Source organism: Phaenicophaeus curvirostris, chromosome 1 (genome assembly GCF_032191515.1).
Source record: "Phaenicophaeus curvirostris isolate KB17595 chromosome 1, BPBGC_Pcur_1.0, whole genome shotgun sequence".
Taxonomy (NCBI): Eukaryota; Metazoa; Chordata; class Aves; order Cuculiformes; family Cuculidae; genus Phaenicophaeus; species Phaenicophaeus curvirostris.
Genome location: NC_091392.1, coordinates 66,921,882 through 66,942,718, shown reverse-complemented (window position 1 = coordinate 66,942,718; position 20,837 = coordinate 66,921,882). Strand labels below are relative to the sequence as shown.

At 44.2% G+C, this 20,837-nt stretch overlaps 1 protein-coding gene across 7 annotated transcripts in view; it reads left to right on the top strand.

Moving 5' to 3' along the window:
* Positions 1-20,837, top strand: part of MICAL3 (microtubule associated monooxygenase, calponin and LIM domain containing 3) — a 571,168-nt gene that overhangs the window by 159,039 nt on the left and 391,292 nt on the right. For 6 of the 7 annotated variants that reach the window (XM_069861231.1, XM_069861266.1, XM_069861258.1 and 3 more), the window contains 4 exons: positions 7,624-7,689; positions 9,875-9,974; positions 10,972-11,045; positions 11,130-12,999. In XM_069861231.1, coding sequence (XP_069717332.1) covers positions 7,624-7,689; positions 9,875-9,974; positions 10,972-11,045; positions 11,130-11,314 — 425 coding nt within the window. In that variant the 3' untranslated portion in view covers positions 11,315-12,999. The remainder of the gene's footprint in view (positions 1-7,623; positions 7,690-9,874; positions 9,975-10,971; positions 11,046-11,129; positions 13,000-20,837) is intronic. The other variant, XM_069861285.1, reaches the window with a different exon arrangement.

The window sequence follows — 20,837 nt, the reverse complement described above, 5'->3', positions numbered from 1 at the left end:
TAGTCAGAGGCAATGTTCACATTTTTTGAAAACGGTTGACGTATTTAAAACTGTTTCAAGTTTCTGCTCACCTCAAAAATACCTCTTTCAAAACATACTTTAAACTGCTGTACTGGGCAGTATCCCTTTAAATGCAATGAGCTGGTATAGCCTGCCTCGAGTATGTGGCTTTATAGTATTGTTTTGTTACCTCTGTAATTTGCTTTGTATTTGCTTTTGGGGCTGCCAGAACACTTTTGCCAGGAGGGACACCTTGCTCCGATGATACTCATCACTATTCAGTGGCAGATTTAGAGCTCGGCTTCAAAATTAACTTGTCTGTTCGGGATGCTGCATCTGGGTGGAGTGCCATTAAAATCCCTGGAGCACCACGTGGTCCTGCTGAGTGCTATAAGCAGCTAGAATGGCTGTGTAATTAATTATTCTACTGGCAGCTTGGGTCTCTGAGGCACAGGCATGACTCTACAGTCATGCTGTCAGTAGAATGATAAGCAAAAATGCAAAATACTTTGAAAAGTTATCTGTAAATTGGTAATAATTTTTTAATTATTAGGGCATTAATTTATTCTGATTTTCTTTACACTAATGAGAGTTGCGTTTGATTTAGTTGTTACAGATTGCGCAACAACTTCTGCAAGGGAGTGGTAACTTCTGACATCCTTGGTCAAGTTCCAGTTTGCAGGATTACAGATTGCTGCCTTAACTACCCTCGTTCCTCTGCTCAGATGCCATAATCCTCTCTTCCTGTTCTAAAATGTCATGTACCGTTGCTGTACGGCAGATGTTTCATTTCACGCTACAGATGTTCACATTTCAATTCTGAGTAATCATTCCTATGTGTATATTGTGTATGTGGTTATGTTAAAAGAGCATGACAAAGGTTGACAAGTCAACAGAAATTAAAGTTTTGTATTATGTGGGTGTATCAACAGATACCCAGCCTTTAGACCCACTGTAGGGAACTCTGCCTCATGCCCTTGTAGAGTAACTGATAGCAGCGCTAGGTTGCCATCCTCCGTGTTGATCCTCAAGGAGAGAAAATCGGAAGCAGTCAGTGGATTTCACATACATTTGCTGGCAGCTGTGGAATGGTGAAACTTGGAATACATGGGTTCTGAGCCAGACACTGGAAGGATACAGTGCTTTGGTGAATACACAGTTTGTCCCTTTTATTCCCTCATTCCAGATATTCCTTGTCCTAATCATGTCTTTTCCCAGGCTAAGCTCCTTACCCCTCTTCCATTTTCATCCTCATTCCCAGTTTCTGCTTCTCAGGCATTTAATTTCAATCCTACCTTCTTGACAAAGAAATCCTAGCATTCTACCCGTCAGACCTCCTGTTCCTCCCCATTAGCTGTTCCTAGTCTTTCATTCCTGCTCTGGTCTTCCCACGGATTCAGTTCCCACAGTCTCAATCCCTGCCTCTGGCCTTCTCCTGACATTTTTGGGCTCTGCTCACTCTTCTATCCAGCATTATTTGTCTGGAAAATTGTATCTTCTCCACAAGTCCGCCACCTTCTTTCACCCCTTCCCCCTTTTCCCCCCTCTCCTCTCTGTCTCTTCTCCTTTAGTACTTTGCGTTCTTAGTCTCCTCTCTCAAGTAGTCCCAGCCTCAGTTCCTCCTTACCCACTTGTCTCAGTTTACTCCTCGTCTACATGTGGAAAGTACCTCTGCTGTTCCCTCTGCCTTTAAATGAGCAGTTTCCTTTTCCTTGCACCCAGCAGGGAATCGTTGAGGAAAGTCCCACACTCCTGTCTTGCTTTGCTCTTGGCTGGAGTGTGCTGAGTCAGGCAAGAAGGATGTAAGGAAGAGCTGGTGTGTTTGATAGTGCTGATTTCAGACATGTGTTCTCCCTTCTTATCAAGAGCCTTGTGAGCACCGAGGCGGGGAAGTGTGACTGTAGTATTTTTAATTCTTTGTACTTTGTATAAAGCATACTCTACAAAAAGTTCACTTTTTATTAGCTTATTTAAAAGACTTGACCTGACGATGCCTTTTAAAGTCTTGCAGATCTAACTCTGCAAGGCTGGGGTCTGATACACTCCAGTGGGAACAGTCCTATTACTTGTGATTGGCAAACACGGATCTCCTGGAAGACGAATGGAGTTGTAAGATAAACATTGTTTTTGCAGTCTGCAGTTGCTTTTGACACTGAAGTGAATTGGTAGTGTGTTTTCTTTGCTATTAATTTGAAGCAGGGAACAACACTTGATAAGCAGAACTTGTTACGTATAGCTAGAGAACTTGTTAGGTACTTGGAAGCAAGCAGTTGCAATTACCTGCTTCTTCCTGCACACCTCTCACACCCGCACACAAAAACTAACAGTCTTGGGAGGCAGGACTCTACTTAAATTCTGACTTCATAGTGAAGTGCCTTGAGGTCTAGTAGAAGCAGAAGATTTCTTTGCAGTCATTTTGTGTGTTTATTTTGCTCTAACTGTTGCTTTCCCTAGTTTTCTTTCCTTTCCCTGCTTTTTTTTTCTCCTCTCTTCCACTGGACAAATAAGGGTGTGGTTTGGTTTCTGTGACAATTCAGTGGTGTATGAGTTTTCCCCAGGTTTCTTCCAGTGATTGTACTTTAGAGGATTTTGGTTTTGATGCAGTTTTAGTAAAGCGTTAATCAGAGACACTGAGTGCTTTGCTTACAGGATAGGGGTCAGAATCCTTGCCCTCGACTTTATGTAACACCTGCAGTTGTGTGGATACTATTCTCCAAGAGTTGGCTTTCTGTATTCTTACTCTTTTATGACACTACTGTTGAACAGCTTCACCAAATAGTAAAGTTGGAATGCTTCGTGTTTCAGTACTCAAGCTTCTCACATAACCGATTTTTAAAAGGTGGGAAAGAGGATATTTCTTGTGATCTGCACACAGTTTGTCTTACTGATCTCTTTTGGACTTACTTTAAGCACTGAGTTAAAATTAGAGCTCTGGTAAATGAGGGATGGAATTTGTCAGTAAAATAAGAATTTATGAAGTGTCAAGCTGTGGGGTCAAGCGCTAAAACATTCAGAAGTGCTATCAGCCTCAGAATTGGATTTCCTGTCTGGTGTTACTTGTTTCTGAACTGCCCTGCTTAGTCAGCAGTGCAGAAATCAAAGTCTTTGGATGCAAAGCTTGCCAAGGTTGTGATCCCATTTGGTCTGTGGCGTGTCTGTTTGAGTCATTTTGATTTGCAGTGGGTCTCCACTACTTAGAAATCATCACAGCGCTCATACCACAGGACGTGGGCAAAAAGTGACGGCGGTCAGTGTGAGCTGTAGCTTGGGGATAATGGTATCTGCCACCTCAAACTTTCTACTGTGCTTTCTTCGTCCTGATAAACCATTTTTACTACTGTGCTTCAGATTTTGAAGAAATGTTATGTAGCTACAGCAGAAAAAGGCAAAGCCAGTATGAAGCATTGTTCTTTAAACAATAGGTTAATGAAAAGTAGAAAAGAAGAAAACAGTCCATTGGGGCTTACGTAAAAAAGAGCAACATACAATGACAAGGAAAGTGGCTATATAATTTCTGTTCCTTTTTCTGAAGAGACTTTGGAGCGATGGTAGTTATTCATGGCTCGACTCTTGGTTTCCAGCACTGTAGCGAAGTCTGCAGTCTCTCGAGTAACATGGCAAACATGATCTTTCCTGTCATGGCTGCAGGAAAGATTTTCCAGAAAGAACTGGGAAAGGTTTCTTTTCACAGAAGCAAGATTGTTGCTATTACTTTATTAATGTGATATGGCTAATCTGCAAGGCAGAGCTTCTATCTCTCCAGGATGTTCAGTGTGCTTGGGAGCTGGGCCACACTCCTTTCCTCGATGAGCTGTAGCTCCCAGCTCTGTACTGGTCACCCCATGCGCCTTTCTGAATGCCTCTGCTTGCCAGCAGCTTGGGCTGCTGACCTCTGCTTCGAAGGCTTTACACCTGTTCAGAAAAGTCAGCTTGTGGCATTGAAAAGAAACAACTTGTGATTAGCACAGTCTGTTGGCGTGTTTGCCTCTTGGGGTGGGGGGGAAGTGATAGTTTTCTGCCCAGAAGCAATAGTCATACTTCAGACTCTTGCGGAACCTGAGAAGTGAATGGTCACAGAAATGGTTCTTCTCTTGCCCCTCAGCTTCTTCCAAATGAACTGCTTCAGCAGTCTTGCTGCTGCTTGTGTCGCTCTCTCTGCTGTAGAGGTACACCTGTGTCGCCAGACCTGGCCTAAGGTTTTTGGTAATGGAGGAGACTTAAGCAGAAAGGGGATTGTTTGTTTTGTTTTGTCTTTTTAAATTGCTTATCAAAAGAGTTTTTCCTGTCTGGCCCCAACTACATGGCCAGGAAAGTTGACTTGCAGTGATGATCATGGTTTTAACTTAATGAGCCCATGAGGTGGTAATGTCTCTTCTCAAAACAATAATATAATAATACTATATACGGTAGGATTAGTGATGGCTTTGGGAAAAATAAGAAGACAGGTAAGGATTTGCATTATGTAATCAAACAAGTGATAACGGCAAGGTAGATGCGACAGTTTTTAACACCAAATTGTGAACCAGGATATTGTATAGTTCTCCTTTTAGTAGTACTGGATGAGTTCAGCCTTCTCCCAGGATTGTCTTTAAATGTAAATATAAATAATGAGAGCTCTCAGTGTGAACTTCTGTTTTGGTTTTTTTCTTTTAAAACTAACCTTGACAGGAATAATCTGATGGTACTTTCAATGTCTAAAGTTATTCGTCAGCTGAGGGAATGCTTTTTACATTTATCAAATGATTTTACTTTTTTTTTTACCTTGGTTCACTGTTTCTGAAATAGTTAAGAGGCTTCTTCTCAATAGACTTGATCTGAAGGGATACTGAAATGTGTGACATGGAGTATGCTTTAAGACTTGCTACTGTCAGTGAAAAATCTTTTTTCCCTTCAGGAAATACGATAAAATAGTTTTCCTCTTAAAATTAGACAGTTCCTATTTCAGTCTGCTTATAGTATCTGTCCTGCATGTATCGATAAGTCTTTCTTAGCAAGAGCGGGCAGTTAGTTTACACAAGTGTCATCTTGGAGAAGTTTTTAAAAGCGTATTTAAAATTCTACTGCATGATATGTATTTCGGAGCATTATATTTGGTGTAGGTTTCACAGCTTTAGAGAACTGTAAGAGTTAAGTTTTTAGATTGCATTTTACTCTGTCCTCACTGTTTTGGACCTCCAGTACATAAGGAACACTTTTTAAAGCCTTGTTTGTCTTCCTGGCCTGGACAGAAGTTGTTCCCAAAGAAATTGTAACGATCATATAACCTGTATTCATTGATGTCACTACAGTGTCCATCTGGAATAACTGGAAAGGATCTTAATAGTGCAGGTTATGTTCATTATCTTACTGAAAAGCAATGTTAACATTTCCAGTAGCAGCACTATTATAGACACTATGGACTTTGTAACTTGATTCAAGGACACGTTTTCCTTAGACAAGAGTGGGAGGATAATATTTCTGTTTTAAAATAGCACAACTAAGAGCAAAGGAAGGAAAATACAATTGTAGGGAGTTTTTTCTGCGTTACAGCCTTCTTCTATATAAGTCCTGTGACTTTTTTTACTGAAGACAAAGATGGACCCTAGATCAGACTGTTTGCTCACTGATGACAACACCTAGTAGTTTGTGGTCACATCACGATGAGATGAATGGCGTTCACATATTTATTTTCAGGTCAGATATTGCAAACTGGAAATTCCTCACCAAGACTGTATGTCCCTGGTTTGAAATACGTAAATATAGTTGCACTTGAGTTATCAACATCCCATACACGCACACACACTTCTGAATGAAATCTCAGACCCTGAAAAATCAAAGTGGATTCTTTCATATAGTTCATTGTCCACCTCCCGATCCTCCCCAGGACTAAGGTAGACTATGAAAGCATATATAGCAGAATTCATGCTGAATAAAATAGGATGTGAAATAAAAAAGTATAACGTATTAAAGGATCTGCTTTGTGCAGAAGCTGATTCTTCACAGTACCTTTGCGGTTTGAGCTTTTTCTTGTTTGTTTTTGCTTTTGTAACCTAATCTGTGAAATGGCAATTGTAGGAAAAAAAGCCGTAATATTTTTCCCAATTTAATTGAAGAAGTCAGAAAATTCAGGCCAACTAGAATTAAGATTCTGGTACTGTCAACTAATGTGGATATGATGCTTTATTTGTAACCATCATATAGCCAACTGTGGTACCTCTCCTGATGTTACCCTTTCCTGCTTCCGGTACGGAGGTTTCTCCCTGTCTGAGGAGGCCGTGCTGCTCAGTCACAGGCTTTGAGGCCGATGTGCTCTCCCTCTCGCTCCAGTGTGTCCTCCATGTGCTGGTCTAGTTCTGTGATGGTCCCTTCTAAAGCCCTCCAGTTCACCAGCAGTCTAGTTCTGTAAAGCTGTCTCCGAACCACGTATATCAAGCTCTGCTGACTTCTCAAAAAACAAGCGTTATTCTTACCGTATTATTGTTGTGGAGTTTATGCCTTTTCCCAACACAGATACGCCTCCCCTTTATAATGCGGCTGTGCCTTGAGAGCAGTAAGTGTTCCATTCTGCTAGCTCTGATGTTTCAGGCTCATCACCCTCCTGGTGCATATGTTTTCTTGTAACTGTATTATTAGTGATGTTGGTTATTTCTTGCTGTTCATCTCTGTAACATTAAATACAGCTGAAACACAAATTCTCAGTGTTAAAACAGCTGAACCATTTTAGAGATGAGAAATGTTTGTCTTTCAGTGGGTCACAGAGAAGATGAAAAAGATTCAATAAGTCACTGATGCTAATGGGACTCGTAAACTTTAAAGTGCTTCGTGAAATGAGAATGTCAAGGGAGAGCTTTAAATTTACTACTTTAAGAGTTAAAGTTGAGGGATAAAGCCCTCAGTTGGTGATTGCCCCTGCAGACCCTGATACAAATCACTTTTTTAATCCACATAAAAGCCTTCTCCCCTCGAAGCGCAATGGTACAGTTGAGTACATCTGTACTCACCGTGTTTGACACAGCCTGGCAGGCTGGTTGCATCTAAATCAGATTCTCCCTGTGATGTTCCCTGACTGAAGAAATTATTTTCGATCAAAAAGGACACTTTTACCATCAGTGGATGCTGCTGTGGTGATAAAAGCATGGTCCTGATAGAGCTTTAAGGTAGTGTGGCTACTTACATCTGGTGTCTTATGCATGCAGGTGAGACTTTGTAACCCTGCTTGAAACTTGATATTTACCAGCAGGAGTTAAATACTCATCTCTGCTCGTCCTGACAGCTTATTCACAGACATTTCGGTTAAAGACCATGTGATTGAAACATGTACATTAGCAAAAAGTGCGGTACAATAACCTCCTGCCTGGTATTTGTGCAGCTCAGTAAGATTTCAGCAGTATCTCAGTCTACTTCTTACCTGTTGTCTGTGCTTATTAGGGACATTATTCATCTGTAGACTGTATCCCTTGTTTCTGCTTCTCCATTTCTTGTATTTTTTCTTTTCTTTTCTTCTCGTGTTTCCTTTCTTTCTCACTCTTATGCTTTTTGTCCTTTGCTTGTCTTTTATTTCACCCCTTTCCTCCTCTTCCGTTCCACCTCCAACCTCCTTTTCCTCTCCTGCCTCTTCCTCTTCCTCGTTTGGTCCTATTGAAGTTGAGCCCAATGCCGGGACACCACGTCGTAGACCTCTCTCCTTCTGCCCTTGCTGTGCCCATGAAGGTAACGTAACATCACATGCCCCCTGTCCTCCTTGACCACAGCTGGGTTGTCATAGCAGCACTAGTCAGCTAGTGAACACCAGGCCCCCACCTCTTTTCTTGCCATGTCCCCAAACCAGCCTTTTCAGTAGAAACCTGGTAACTAGCTTCTCTGAGCTTGTGGCAAGTTACTAAAGGTACAGTATCCCTTTTGTGAGTCCCAGCTGTGCTAGGGTGGGCAGCAGAAATGTCGCACTCAAAAGTTTCTGTTTTCATTTGGCGGCTTCAATTTCTGTGTTCCTTCTGAAAGATGCTTGGAAGGTGGGGGAAGGAAAGACAATCTCCTTCCTTAAATGGCCTTTTAATTAGTATATATGGATTAAAGGAATACTGTGTCTTTATAAGGACTGGTTTGCAAAAACGTCCTTGAACTTTAAAAAACAAGTAACCTTAAGCTAGACCAGTTTTTCGTCATCTGTCTTTCCGAGTGCATTCTTTAACTGTCCCAAATGGAGTTTTCCCTAGAGTTTCCATTGCCAAGGCATGGGGGAAGGGGTTGTTTGTGTGTTCATGGTGTAATTTTGCTAACCACTTACTCTGCTTTCCATGGTGCTCCCTCACACCAGTTGTCAGTGCTCCCTTTCCAGTCCTCCCATTACTCCTGTGCTCATTGGCTGTTTAAAAATACTTCTGTATTCCATAGGTCAGCAGCGTTGTGTCTTTGGCTTTTTTTTCTTAGAGGCATTTGTTTTCTGTACATCCTGGCATCGGAAAGGATGGGGAGACTTCCCAGTGCTTTCATGGCGCCACAGCACTGGACATCTGCATGTACAGTCTCCCTGTCCTGTCGCCACACGGGCATATTGTGCAGAGATGCTCAGAAAGGAATGCTTGAAACTGAGCAACACACTGGTCTAAAACCCACAGAGCCAGAGGCTCTTCGGGTGCTACAGCCGGGTTTGGTATTCCCTAAGGAAGCACGTTTCTGAGATCCTAAGGATGGAGGCAGGGCACATGTCTGAATTAACTAGCCATTAGTGTGGGGTTTGTGAAGTGTTCCCTGGAGTCTGAATAGTAGCCACTTGGTTATTTTTAGCATCAAAATGACTATTTGAGAGTTTTTGGTTTTGATGTAGACAGTAGGTATCCAGAATAACAAACGTAGGCAGGGATGTTAGTTACTTTAGGATGCCAAGGTCACATGCAGTGTAAGCTGATAGGATGCAGCAACCCAAAAATACTGTTGAGCTTGACTTGAGGCCTCCAGCTCCATGCAGGCAGGCGCACCACTACTGTCCTTGATGATGTTTGATGTAGGTCTCAGCAGGTAGTTCAGTGTGGAATCAGTGACCCAGACTGGGAGATTGCTAGGAGGAGCTTCCCTGATAAGCTCTTGCATTTGGTAAATATCAATAGAAGAGCTTTGGGAACCTCATTCTGCAATTTATTCCACATAACTCCTGACAGATATGAGATTCATCAGTAACCCAGTAAGTTTAGGAATTCGTTTTGCAATAAATTAGATACCAAGTAGGAGTTTCATATGAAGGCCCAGGGTGGTTTTATTCTGCTTTAATATTAGCAAATGTATCTAGGGATTCTTTTACTTTTCAGTGCCGGTGTGTAATACAGTAGAAGTTTCTGTGTTCGCTGTACAGAGAGGATCTTCAAGGTGGATAGATGTATTGTGGGTAGGAGGAGCAGTCAGAAAAGTTCTATTTAGCTACTGAAAAAAGAAAAAGCAAGATGCTATTTTGGTCAATAAAAGAAAATATTGAGGATGTGCAATTGTACAAAATAAAGGTAAAACACATGGAGAGGCAATTGAGTCCATTTCTGATGAGCATACATTTAAGTAGCTGGTATGAGGATCTATAGAGCTCTTCTAATGAAAGGAAAAGTGAAATAGTTATAGAAATCTGGGCTTTCTGCGTTAAGAATGAGGAAGAAACAAGCAATTCCAAGAAAATCAGAAAGCAAAATAAAATAAAATAAAATCAGGTTCCAAAGAGAAGAGAAGCCATTTGGAGGTGACTTCCACTCTTCTGTCTGCTCTAGGCAAACTGAATGGACCCGGCTTGGGAGTGCTCTGGCAGCATCTTGCTCGGCTTTCTTTGCACATTTTGCCCCATTGTTGTTTTTGCAGTTTGGGCTTGTAAAGATCACAGGGTGTTACCTGAAAACTTACCAGGTTTCTTTTTTGGCAGGCATGGGTAAGAAAGATGATCCCAAGCTGATGCAGGAGTGGTTCAAGCTGGTGCAGGAGAAGAACGCCTTGGTTCGCTACGAGTCTGAGCTGATGATATTGTGAGTGAATGTGCAAAGCTTCAAATGGGGTGTTATGTTACAAATAGTATTGGAAGATCTGTCAGTACTGTCTTCCCTAGAATGCTGGGAGATCAGCAGTCTCTTGGGCTAATTCTTAGCTGAAATATGAATCCAAGTACATTTCAGAAGAGTGGTTGAAGAAGGAATAAAAGCAATAAGGAATGAAAGCTCCAGCTGTCTGTGCACACGCAGAAGTACAGATGTGTGTTTAAAGCTCTGAGCCCTTGCCAAGCTGTTGGATAAAACCCATCTTGTTGACACAAGTGGTTTTGAGCTACGTGGAAATAATGTGTGACTCCTGATTTTGTTAAAGTCCGCTTCTAAGCGTAGCCGAAAGTGTTTAATTCCCTCACCTTTGCCATGTGGCCCTCTGGCTGTAGTGGGAGCCCAGCGCCTCTCATGTGGGTTAGGATGGTAAGGCTATTATTCCTGTTAATGAAATTGGAGTTTTCTCAGTCCCTGTGCTGCAAATTCACTGAAATTCAGTTCTGAGTATGTCAGCTGACCCAGGCAGCGTGGAAGCTGATTGTCTTAGTGCCTGTGTCAGAAAAGCCCCATGGTGTTGTCTGCATTGGAATCTGGAAATGCAGTGGCCTGACATGTCCTTTGTTGATAACTGACTTTGTTTTCAGAGTAGTAAGTGGCAGAAGATAAATAGAGATAAAAGTATAACTTTGCAGTGATTGCAGATTTGTTCGTTCCTTCACACCATTTTAGATTTAATCCCGCCCATAATGTGTTCAACTTTCTGTATTGCACTTCCTAGCTGAAGGTAAAGAGCCCGAGATGCTGAAAGTACGTTTAAATCTTTTAGAAGTTAAATATGTCTGGGGTGTTCTGAGAGTTGTTCCAGACTAGATTGGTAAAATGTGGAAGGGATATCTAGAAGGCAAGCAGAAATGAGGAATGGATATGAAGCAACGTATGGAGTATTTTAATATACCCTGAACTTGGATTTTTGGTCTTTGCCTTTCAGTGCTCGGGAGCTAGAACTGGAAGACAGGCAGAGTCGGCTACAGCAGGAACTCCGGGAGAGGATGGCAGTAGAAGGTGAGAGCAAAAGGGAACACTTTGTAGATTGTACTTGCGTATTTCTAGCCTTGTGTATGCTAATAGTTTTTACTATCTCTGTAGATCATCTGAAGACAGATGAGGAGCTCTCAGAGGAGAAGAGGATCCTGAACGAGATGCTAGAAGTGGTGGAGCAGAGAGATTCACTTGTGGCTCTCCTTGAGGAGCAACGGCTTCGAGAAAAAGAGGAAGACAAGGACCTGGAGGCAGTCATGCTTTCCAAAGGTTTTAGCTTGAACTGGTCCTGAGCTTAACACATTTACCTCTGCTGGTCTGTGTTGTCCAGTTGGCCTACCTTGAGTTCTCCAGAATTACATGGATAGGAAGATGTTGAAGGGGAACCTCCAAAGGGTCCAACAGTACGCAGGGATTTGGTGTGATGCTCTCAGAAGCCTCTTGATAAGTGTGTTGGTTCCAGAAACTTAAGTTTTACGTGTCTGCAAGCCAAGTTGAAGATAATGAGTTGAGACTGTGGAGTCTCCTTGCAATGGACCGTACTTTGTGTGTGTGGTAGGATGGAGAGAAATAATCCATGTGTGGGGAAGGAGGTTAAGGGAAGAAGTACCCTTAACTAAACTGGATTTATGTCAGTCCATTCCTTTCCTGTTTTTACTACACCAGTTCTAATAAAAGGGAGGGAAGTGGCAACCCTCCCTGGAAAACCACAGCAGCCTGTAGCAGCCTGTATGGTGGAGTCAGCAGTCCAGGAGCCCAGGGCAACACCTTCTTTGCTTTAGTCTTCCTCCCCACCAAAGAAACCTGTGGTCGATCATTACGCGTGGATATGGAGAAATAAGAGACGGAGATGATACTACTGGTATGTGTTATGGAACTCTGTGCCTCCTGATTTTTTGAGAGATCGGGGCATCAGAGGACTCTCTCCCTGTCACAGCCTCCTAAGTCATTGTCATCATCTTGTGGGGAAAAAGGGGAAGAAGAAAAGAGAGAGAAGATGCTCTTCTGCTTTGCTACGCACTGGAGAGACAGCTACTGCTGGCCTTAGTCTTCACGGCCACAGCTCAGAGGCTGGTGGGCTTCCCTGTTCTGTTTTTGTTGTGACTGTTTTGACACTGGAAAATACTGACTGTGGGACAGTGGTAAGTGGGTGCTGGGGCAGGGCTGTTACCAGGCGGCATTTCCTGGCTGTTAGGCCCCTGAGAGGGAGAAGCCCTTAAGTGACTGAACCACCATTAGGACTTTTCAGTGTTTTTTGTTTTGTTTTGTTTGTTTTTCTTCTGTATTTTATTTTTGCACATTGGAAACGAAGCTTAAGACCTGCCTGGGCCCTCAGTCACTTTGACCCTTTATGTCAATTAACTTATTTTTTTAATACTTGAAAGAAGATTCATTTTTGTATCTTTCTGGGGAAAAAAATGGACGAGTGATGGGTGTGTGTGCCTGCTGCATCCTACAACTTCCACTTCTAAATTACTGGATGTTGTTACCTGTGGCTATTTATTAGTGTTCTTATTAATAATTTGATTGTTACACGTATTTGATTGTGGAGGGAGTGTTTTAACTCTAATAGAGAAAGACACTGCTATGGATTGGTCCCTGCTCAACAGCAAGGGCAGCCTTTATGGACTCACAGATGCATCCTGCCCTAGGACTTTTCCTTTGTGATAAGATCCTGCGGACTTGTAAGAATCTATTTGTGTTCCTAGCATACTTTCCTTCTGCATCCCAGATTCCCTCTGTTGGACTAATAAACCTATAATTTATTTACATTTTACATTTTTTATAACAAGAAAGCCAAAACTGTGAGGTAGAAATATCCCTTATGTCCCTCTCTGACTGAAAGAGGGGATCCTCACACTCCTGAGCTACAGCTAGAGGGACTTCCATGAAAACTAAAATAGCACATTTCTTGCTGCATCTGTTGGAAGAAGCTCCTTTTAGCTCAGCTATTGAAGCTGCTGCTTTTCATCCTGGAGTGTAATAGTACGTTAACCAAGGAGCAGGACGTGCGCTGAGCAATTCGCTGTTTGACAGATTCCCTGAGCGCACTAGGTCCTTCATTTGTCCTGCAGAGCTGAAATAGCACTGTGTGTTGGGTATGCATCCTGTCCATAACGTGATGTGTTAAGAGGTTTTCCCCCTCTGGGGTGCTGTGTTCTTTTCTTGTTAAAGAAGTACGTAGCCTGCTCCCCGGTGTCTTCGAGGAGGTGTCCCATTCCCAAGCATATTCGTATAGTGTACTGACTCTTACAGCTTGAACTTAACGCTGTTGCTGCAAGGCACCAAAGCAGGGCCCAACATCTTGTAATCTTTTGACCCTAGACAGAAGTGAGCGTGGTTTATTGTTGTTGGCTCTCTACCTCCTTCAAAGAGGTCTGCTGTGAGCTAGGGTCTATGATCTGAATTCACCTCTTACTCAGGACCGTACCTCAGGCTGAGGAAGAATGGGTAGGACCATCCCTGGAGACCTGAGTGGTGCTGGTTGTTAACTGTGGAAACGTGTTTCTTCTGCCTCAAGCGTTCCCTCTTTATCCCCCCCTAGTGTTCTTTGCTAAGGCATCACAAATTAAATCCAGATTCTCATGAAAACGAGCAGAGGGGCAGCTGCAAGTGCTACTTAGGAATTGTGCATGTTAGCAAGTGGTTCCTGCTGTACCAGCATCACAGAGCGCTGGGTCACCGACACCATTTGCCAGTGCAGGGGTCAGCTGCACGAGTCGAATTGGCAACGGTTGCTTGCATAATCTGCATCTGAGGGGCCAGTGGAAGCTCAAGAGAAGGAGGAGAGAAAGAGGGAAGGTAGATGCATAGTTTAGTGTAAACTGTGTTGCGCAGAAAATTGGTTTCAGTCCATTTTTTAGTGCACTAGGGATATGGACGACATCTAACTTTTAACAAAAGATCATTGGATGTGAGCTGTAGAACAGAAAGAAATCCTGAAGAAGAAGTACCAGGTAACTACTCTTCCCTTTCCTGCTGGGGGAGGCTGGCCAGATCTTTGCAGTGCTGAAGAGTGGTGTCCCTTGAGGGTGTAATGCTACACTGCATGGGAAAACCACATGCTCTGAACCTGAACTCTTCGGGATATGCTGAAGTCCTCCAGCAGTGAGAATGAAAATGAAGAGCTAACATCGCACACAGAAATTAATTAAAAACACATGAAAGGGAATGTTAAAAGGCCTTTTTATATCAAAATGGTTGAAAAAGGCACAATTTGTATTTGCTGTTCAGTTGCACTTTAAGAATGTGACTTGCATATCAGATACTGGGGTTTTTTTACTATCTGAATATTTTTAATTCAAATTTTATATTTTTAAAGCTGAAGAAGGCTCTTGTGACCACAAGATTCCTTATTTGTATCAGAATCCAAGTCGGATGTTCTAGCTCTTTGTGCTGCCCAGGTGGGCAGCAGCGCGTGACTTGGCAGCCACGTGCGTTCAATGACGTGTGTCCTTTTCGCATATGAGGGGAGTGAAAAGGCCCTCAAAAGCTTCCAAGAAGCAGGCACGCGAGGGCGTCCATCTCCATGTGACACGGTCCATCCCAGGGGCTGGCCGCATCGTCCCTGCAGCAGGCAGGAGGAGAGCTGAGCTTGGAACCTAACTTGTGTTCATTTCTAAATGGGCACAACAAGGATGAGGCAAGCACTTCAGTGCCCTGCGGGGAAGGGAAGGGGGTACCACCTCTTGGAAGCACCCGGGAGGCAAGTGGGGATGGGGGAGTGAGGACTGCCAAAACAACCAATCTGCTTTTTTTCACAGTGCTTTTTTTTTTAATCTGTCCTGTTCTTTTTAACTGTGTTTTCATTAAAGCTCACAAATGGCTGTAAAATCCTGAGCTTCAAAACACTATTTGTTGGGAGGTGATAAGATGTTTCAGCTCCAACTTCCAGACATGTTCTTCCTTTCAGTTAATGAGTACCCCACGGTCTCACTAGGGGACAAAACTGCATTACAAACTGTGTTGCTGAACATATTTTAGAGCAAACAACAAGTTTCAAAAGTCTATCCTTCTCTCTATCTGTCTCTGCATTTTATGTAAATATTTGTATGTAAAGACACCAGTGGGTCCTTGGGTTATCCCCCACGGTCAAGAACCTGAGTTTTGTGCAATGCCTAGGCCTCTTTTAGAACACGGTGCTTGCATAGAGCTAGTCACCACATTTGCGTGCACTCTGGTGGTTTTTAATATTTTTATACATCCTAATCCTCAACATTATAAAGTATTATCAGTGGTCTAGACTGCATGATCCGGAACAGCTGGCAGTTCTGTTTTCTTGGCAGCTGTTCCTAAAATGTTCACAGCTACACCTTGTTTGGTCACATTATTAATAAAGAGTTTTCATTTAAGTGTTTACACCAGACACCAGTGGATGAGAAGGGTGTTGCATTACAAAATCTCCTGTGTACAGACTGAAAAGCTGCAATATGGCTTCATGGGAATTTCAGTCATCAGCATTTGCAATAAGGAGAACTCTTGAAGCATACTAAAAACCAGCCTGTATATAGTTCACAGAGAAAGGGGTCGCTGGCACTCAAGCATTGCAAAATAACAGAGATTAGAAGCTTTCCAGAAGTTCCTTCTTTTGGATTGCTCAGACTACTGGTACAGGCAGGGTAGCTGGGCAAATGAGGATGCCACTGAAAGCAGATGTGAAGGGGAGGATGCCGTGTCCTGATGGCACTGCAGTAACTTGAACACTCTGTGTCTGTGCATGTGTGTGTGTGAAGTCTAGTCCAGGTAAAGGGATATGTTTTGGCATCTTCCCATTCGTATGGAATTGAACTCTGATATTCAGATTGTTCAAGGCTTTTATGGTTGGCATGTATGGAGCGTTAACGGAAAAGCTTATACCCTACCTGTAAAAAAACCAACTCTGTTCCAGCCTGTTTTCTTCTGTTTGGTTGTGTTTTATCGTTTGTTTTTATGCACACTTGCTTCATCGGTGTTGAGATTTTAGCACCTCAGACAGCCAACTGAACTAAAAGGAAAAAAAAAAATAAAGTAATTAATTATTTTTTCTTTTCGTTGGTGGAGTTAACCTTTGTTTCCCTTGTGTTCACTCCCGAGGCTGATGATTAAAGAGGAAGCCGGGAGCTGAGGGAAGGTGATCTTGAGGTGAGATAAAGCGTTAGGTGTTAAAGGGCCTGACTTGCTGGAACACTCGGAGCTCATGTGAATTATCTGCGATACCAACAAACTGATCTTAATGCAGCCTCAGTCCATGGTTCTTCTTTCTCCATATTTTACGTTGTTTCTTCAGATTCTCTGTGAGGATAAATTACAATAGATAGCCAAGAAGGGGTGAAAGTGATATAAACTGAGTTGTGGGAACTAGGACTTCATTTCTGTCGCTGTAGCCACTTCCTTAGCCTGCAGTACTAGCATGAACTACTGATGCTGGTAGATCACTGCGATATATTAGTAAAATAAGGAGTGAATGACATCCGCTCCTCTGTGCTGACTTTCTGTGTTGTTTTAAGCCTCCACCACTCCGTGCCCATGTCCTGTGTGCACTGTGCCAGCTCAGGAATGTCAGCGAAGGGATGCACGTGCAGCTTCAGAGCTTTGCCCCTTGAACACGCTGGAAGGATTCAGAGGTTCAACCTTACCAAGCTCGTGTGTCAAGAAAAAGCATCTTGTCCAGGTGCCTTCTGCTTGAAAAGGGCAGATGTTCAGCCTAAGTGATGGGTGCTGGGTCCAGAAAACGTCAGAGCTTGAAGCCCAGAGGGATGACATCCAGTCAGCAGCACTGTTGTCACTAAGGAGACCATGAGAGAAATCGTAAGACTTCTGTGCCTTTTTTCTTTTCAGAAAACACACAGGATGTTGTGGGAAATCCCGGCTGGGGAAATCCCAAACAATGAGTCTAATTTTCCTGCCCACCTAACCATTTGCAAAACAAAGGATAAACTCTGGTGTTAGTAAGGTGGTGTGATTAGAGCAGACCTATTATATCAACAGGGAGGGGAATGAGGGGCCTCTGGTTTGTTCTTGAGCAGGGCAGGGGAGGCTGGGGGCAGGAGGCTGTGCTGTAAGTGGCAGGGATGACACAGCTCACCCCGTTGTGCTGTTCAGTGTTGGCAGTTGTTTGTGGATGTTTCAAATCCTACAGCTTTCTTGTCCTTTTGGTCTCTTGCCTTCAAATAGCAGTGGGAGAAACCTGCAGTTACCTAGGAGAGATCCCTGTGGGGCCAAAAAGCCAGTCTGCAAGGATTTCTCCCTGGATGCCAAAAGAAAAATGAATATATGGTAAGTGACCACTGGACTCTAGGACACAGGAGATCGGCTCTTGCCCACAGTTTAGGAGACCAGCCTTGTGACTACTAACTCGTTAGTCCCCGACCTCAACTAGGGACTCAGAGGTTCTGCAATTTTATGAACTATAGATGGAATGACACGCTCCAAGAGACACCTTCCTGTATTGCTTGCTTTGGCCAAGGGCTACGCTGGCCCTGTACAGAGGGCCCTACGAGATGAGCAGGGTCACCCTTCCTGCACATATTAGCCATGAGATAACACCAGGAAATAGGCCCTCTAAACACAGAAGTCCCACCTCGGGAGCCCAGCATGGTGGCAGCTGCTGCTTTCAGTTTCGATTAATAATGAAAGTAGCTTTCAGGAGCCTCTGACTCTTTCTGCACGTGGTGTTATTTGCCCTCGAAGCTGCCTCACCCACCCCAACATTGTCCCCCTTGGTGCAGAACCACTCCGCTTCTCCAGCTTTTTGGTTCAGCGCCGACATACGGGATAGCATGGCAGTTACTGAGGTGGGAGTGTCAAAGTGCCCTCGGCTCCAAGGAAGAGCACAGGAATAAGGATGTCAATGGGTTCATTAAGTAACATGCAAAGCCAAGACTTGCCCAGAGCCTTTCTTTGGCAGCAGAAGACATGCATTATGTTATAAAGCTACTCGGCCTGGACAGACGATGAATTTTCTCTCTACTGTGTTACACACCAGAAAAGATTAACTACAGGGAAGTTGTTGCCTAGCACCAAAAGCAAAGAACAGGTGAAAAACCTGGCATTCTGGCTTCTCTGATGTTTTAACAGTTTCTGAAAAGTCCTCAGGGTGAGTGCTATGACAGATACCTATGCTAGCAACTGGATTTTTAAGTCCTGCAGACAGGAGAACGCACACCTAATGCTGTAAGGCCACACATCTCTCCAGGAAAAGTATTTGTGGAGGAGATTCCCATTAAGAATTCAAGCAGGGCATCAAGCAGAGTGCATCTTCTTCCTTCAAATCCTAAGTGTCAGCAGCAACAGAGCTGCTACCAGAAAATAGGATCCTGCAGGTGTTGATGGGTGAAAACAGCAGTACTGGCATGTGGCTGCTTGACCGCGTCACAGCTGGTGTCATCCTCCCAGACAGAGGGAGGGGGCCTCCTGCTTCATTTTATAAATAATACTTGAGGAAAGCCATGAAGAAGTGCCTCCTTCCTACCCTCTTACACATCACTCAAAATAAGGAAAAAAAAAACCATCCAAACCAAGCTCCAGAAAAAGTACTGTATTCCCTTGGTATCTTTGCAGCAGTGTGAATGTGTGTGGACAGCAAGGGCATGGATAAATGAGTATTTTGAGACTTGCAGAGCCTGTGGTGTTTTTCTGAACGTCTCAGACACAGGAATTACATGGTTTCCTGTAAGCAATAGAGAAGGTCACATGTCTGTTATTATTAAAAATTTCTGCACAAATATACAAAATAATCTATAGTAGATACCAGAAACAACAACAACAAAAAACCCCCTATTTATTAAAATAAATGTATACACTTTGGCCAGGAGGAAAAGAGTGTCCATGTTTTCTCTACTATGTCTACACTGCTGACTTTCTAAGACCAAGCTGAACAGTTTGAAAAAAAAAATAACAAACAAAAAACAACCAGAAACTTCTCTCCAGTTCCTTGGATTTTACAAAAGTCAGTTGGTACTTCCATGTCACTTTTTTCCCCCCTGCTTAACTCCTGGCATAGAAGCTACCTGACGGGCTGGCCAGCGCATCGCTCAAACCTGAGTCAGAATTGGTTTGGTCGTCATCTCATGGAATCACAGGAATTTTAAGAAGCGCCCTGTGATCAGTGCCTTCCTGAGGAAACATGCTTTGCCTGCTCTGTGTAGTGAAACAAAGCCTGAAAGTGGCACTGTGACTTGACATATTAGGAAGAAGAGCGAGCCTGATGGGAAACCTGTATTAAATATAAAGTAAGCCCTGCTTTAAACAGAGCCGTGCTTAAACTGAAAGGCTGGGTTAAGCTAGTTTTTATTAAGGAGCTCTGTATCAAACCCATAAAGCTCTGTTAAAAGAAAAGTTAGGTTCATTTGGCAGAGCAGGTTTAGGTTGGATATTAGAAAAAGGTTCTTCACCCAGAGGGTGGTGGAGCAATGGAACAGCTCCCCAGGGAAGCAGTCATGGCACCAAGCCAGACAATATTCCAGAAGCTCAGTGCCCTCAGAGACATGGTGTAGATGCTGGGATTGCCCTTTGCAGGGATAGGAGCTGGACTCCATGATCCTTGTGGGTCCCTTCCAACTTGGGTCATTCTGTGTGTGTGGATGTGAGTGGTTACAAATGGGAGACAAGGAGATTTAGGCTGAGCAGCACAACCCATCTGAGTTCCAAAAGATCTTGCCAGGAGTGGGGCCAGACCTTGGCAACAGTGCTGCCTGCGGGGATTCTGTGTGGGGAAAACGCCACCCCAACCCTGTGCAGGGCTGGCACTGAAAATGCTGGCAAATAAACCCTCCAAGACTTGTCTTGGGGTTTTATAAAGCAAACATCCTTTATCAGGCCTGGGCAACACACGGAGTGATCTCCATCGGCCGTGTGCAGCCAGACAAGAGCTGGGACGGGGCATGAGTCCCACTGACACACGCGGGGATAAATTCCCCCAGAGCTTATGCCTGTTCTGTTACTCTCCAGGGACTAATTTTAATGCTATGATGAACTTTGCAATAGATGAAACTCTTGCTGATTTGGAGCTTTCGGAGCCAGCTCTGCCTGACCCTGAGGCAGGGAGAGACCCCAGGCAGAGGTGATGCCGGCAGCAGAACCTCTGTGCGGCACAGAGCACGCTGCGCACGAGGCGGCATCGTCTCCAAGGAAGTTGGCTTCTTCTCCCAAGTGACAGGGAACAGGACGAGAGGGAATGGCCTCAAGCCCCATCAGTGGAGCTTCAGGCTGGACATCAGAAAAAGAAAAATCACAGAAAGGGTCATTGGGCACTGGAACAGGCTGCCCAGGGAGGTGGTTGAGTCACCATCCCTGGAGGTGTTTAAAGGATGGGTGGACGAGGTGCTGAGGGACATGGTTTAGTGATTGATAGGAATGGTTGGACTTGATGATCCAGTGGGTCTTTTCCAACCTAGTGATTCTGTGAGCGAACCGTGTCTGGGAAAACGCCATTTGAACCAACAGGGGCTGAAAAGAGGGACGGTCGGTCTGACTTTCAGAATATACAATTAACTTCGATGAAACGGCTCTCCGGGGAAGGGACTGTTCGCAAAGGCTTCTAGTGATAGGACGAGGGGCCACGGGGATAAACTGGAGAGGGGCACATTTAGATTAGACATAAGGAGGAACTTCACAGCGATGAGGGTGCTGAGGCGCCGGCACCGGCTGCCCCGGGAGGCTGCGGCTGCCCCAGCCCCGGGGGCGCCCCCGGCCGGGCCGCAGGGGCGGGCAGCCCGCTCTGGAGCGACGTCGCCGCCCGTGGCCGGCAGGGGGCGCGGTGGAGCCGGGTGGGATTCACCGCCCCGCGCCCCGCCCGCGCTTTCCCGCCCAGCGCCGCGAGGGGCCGGGGGGGGGCGG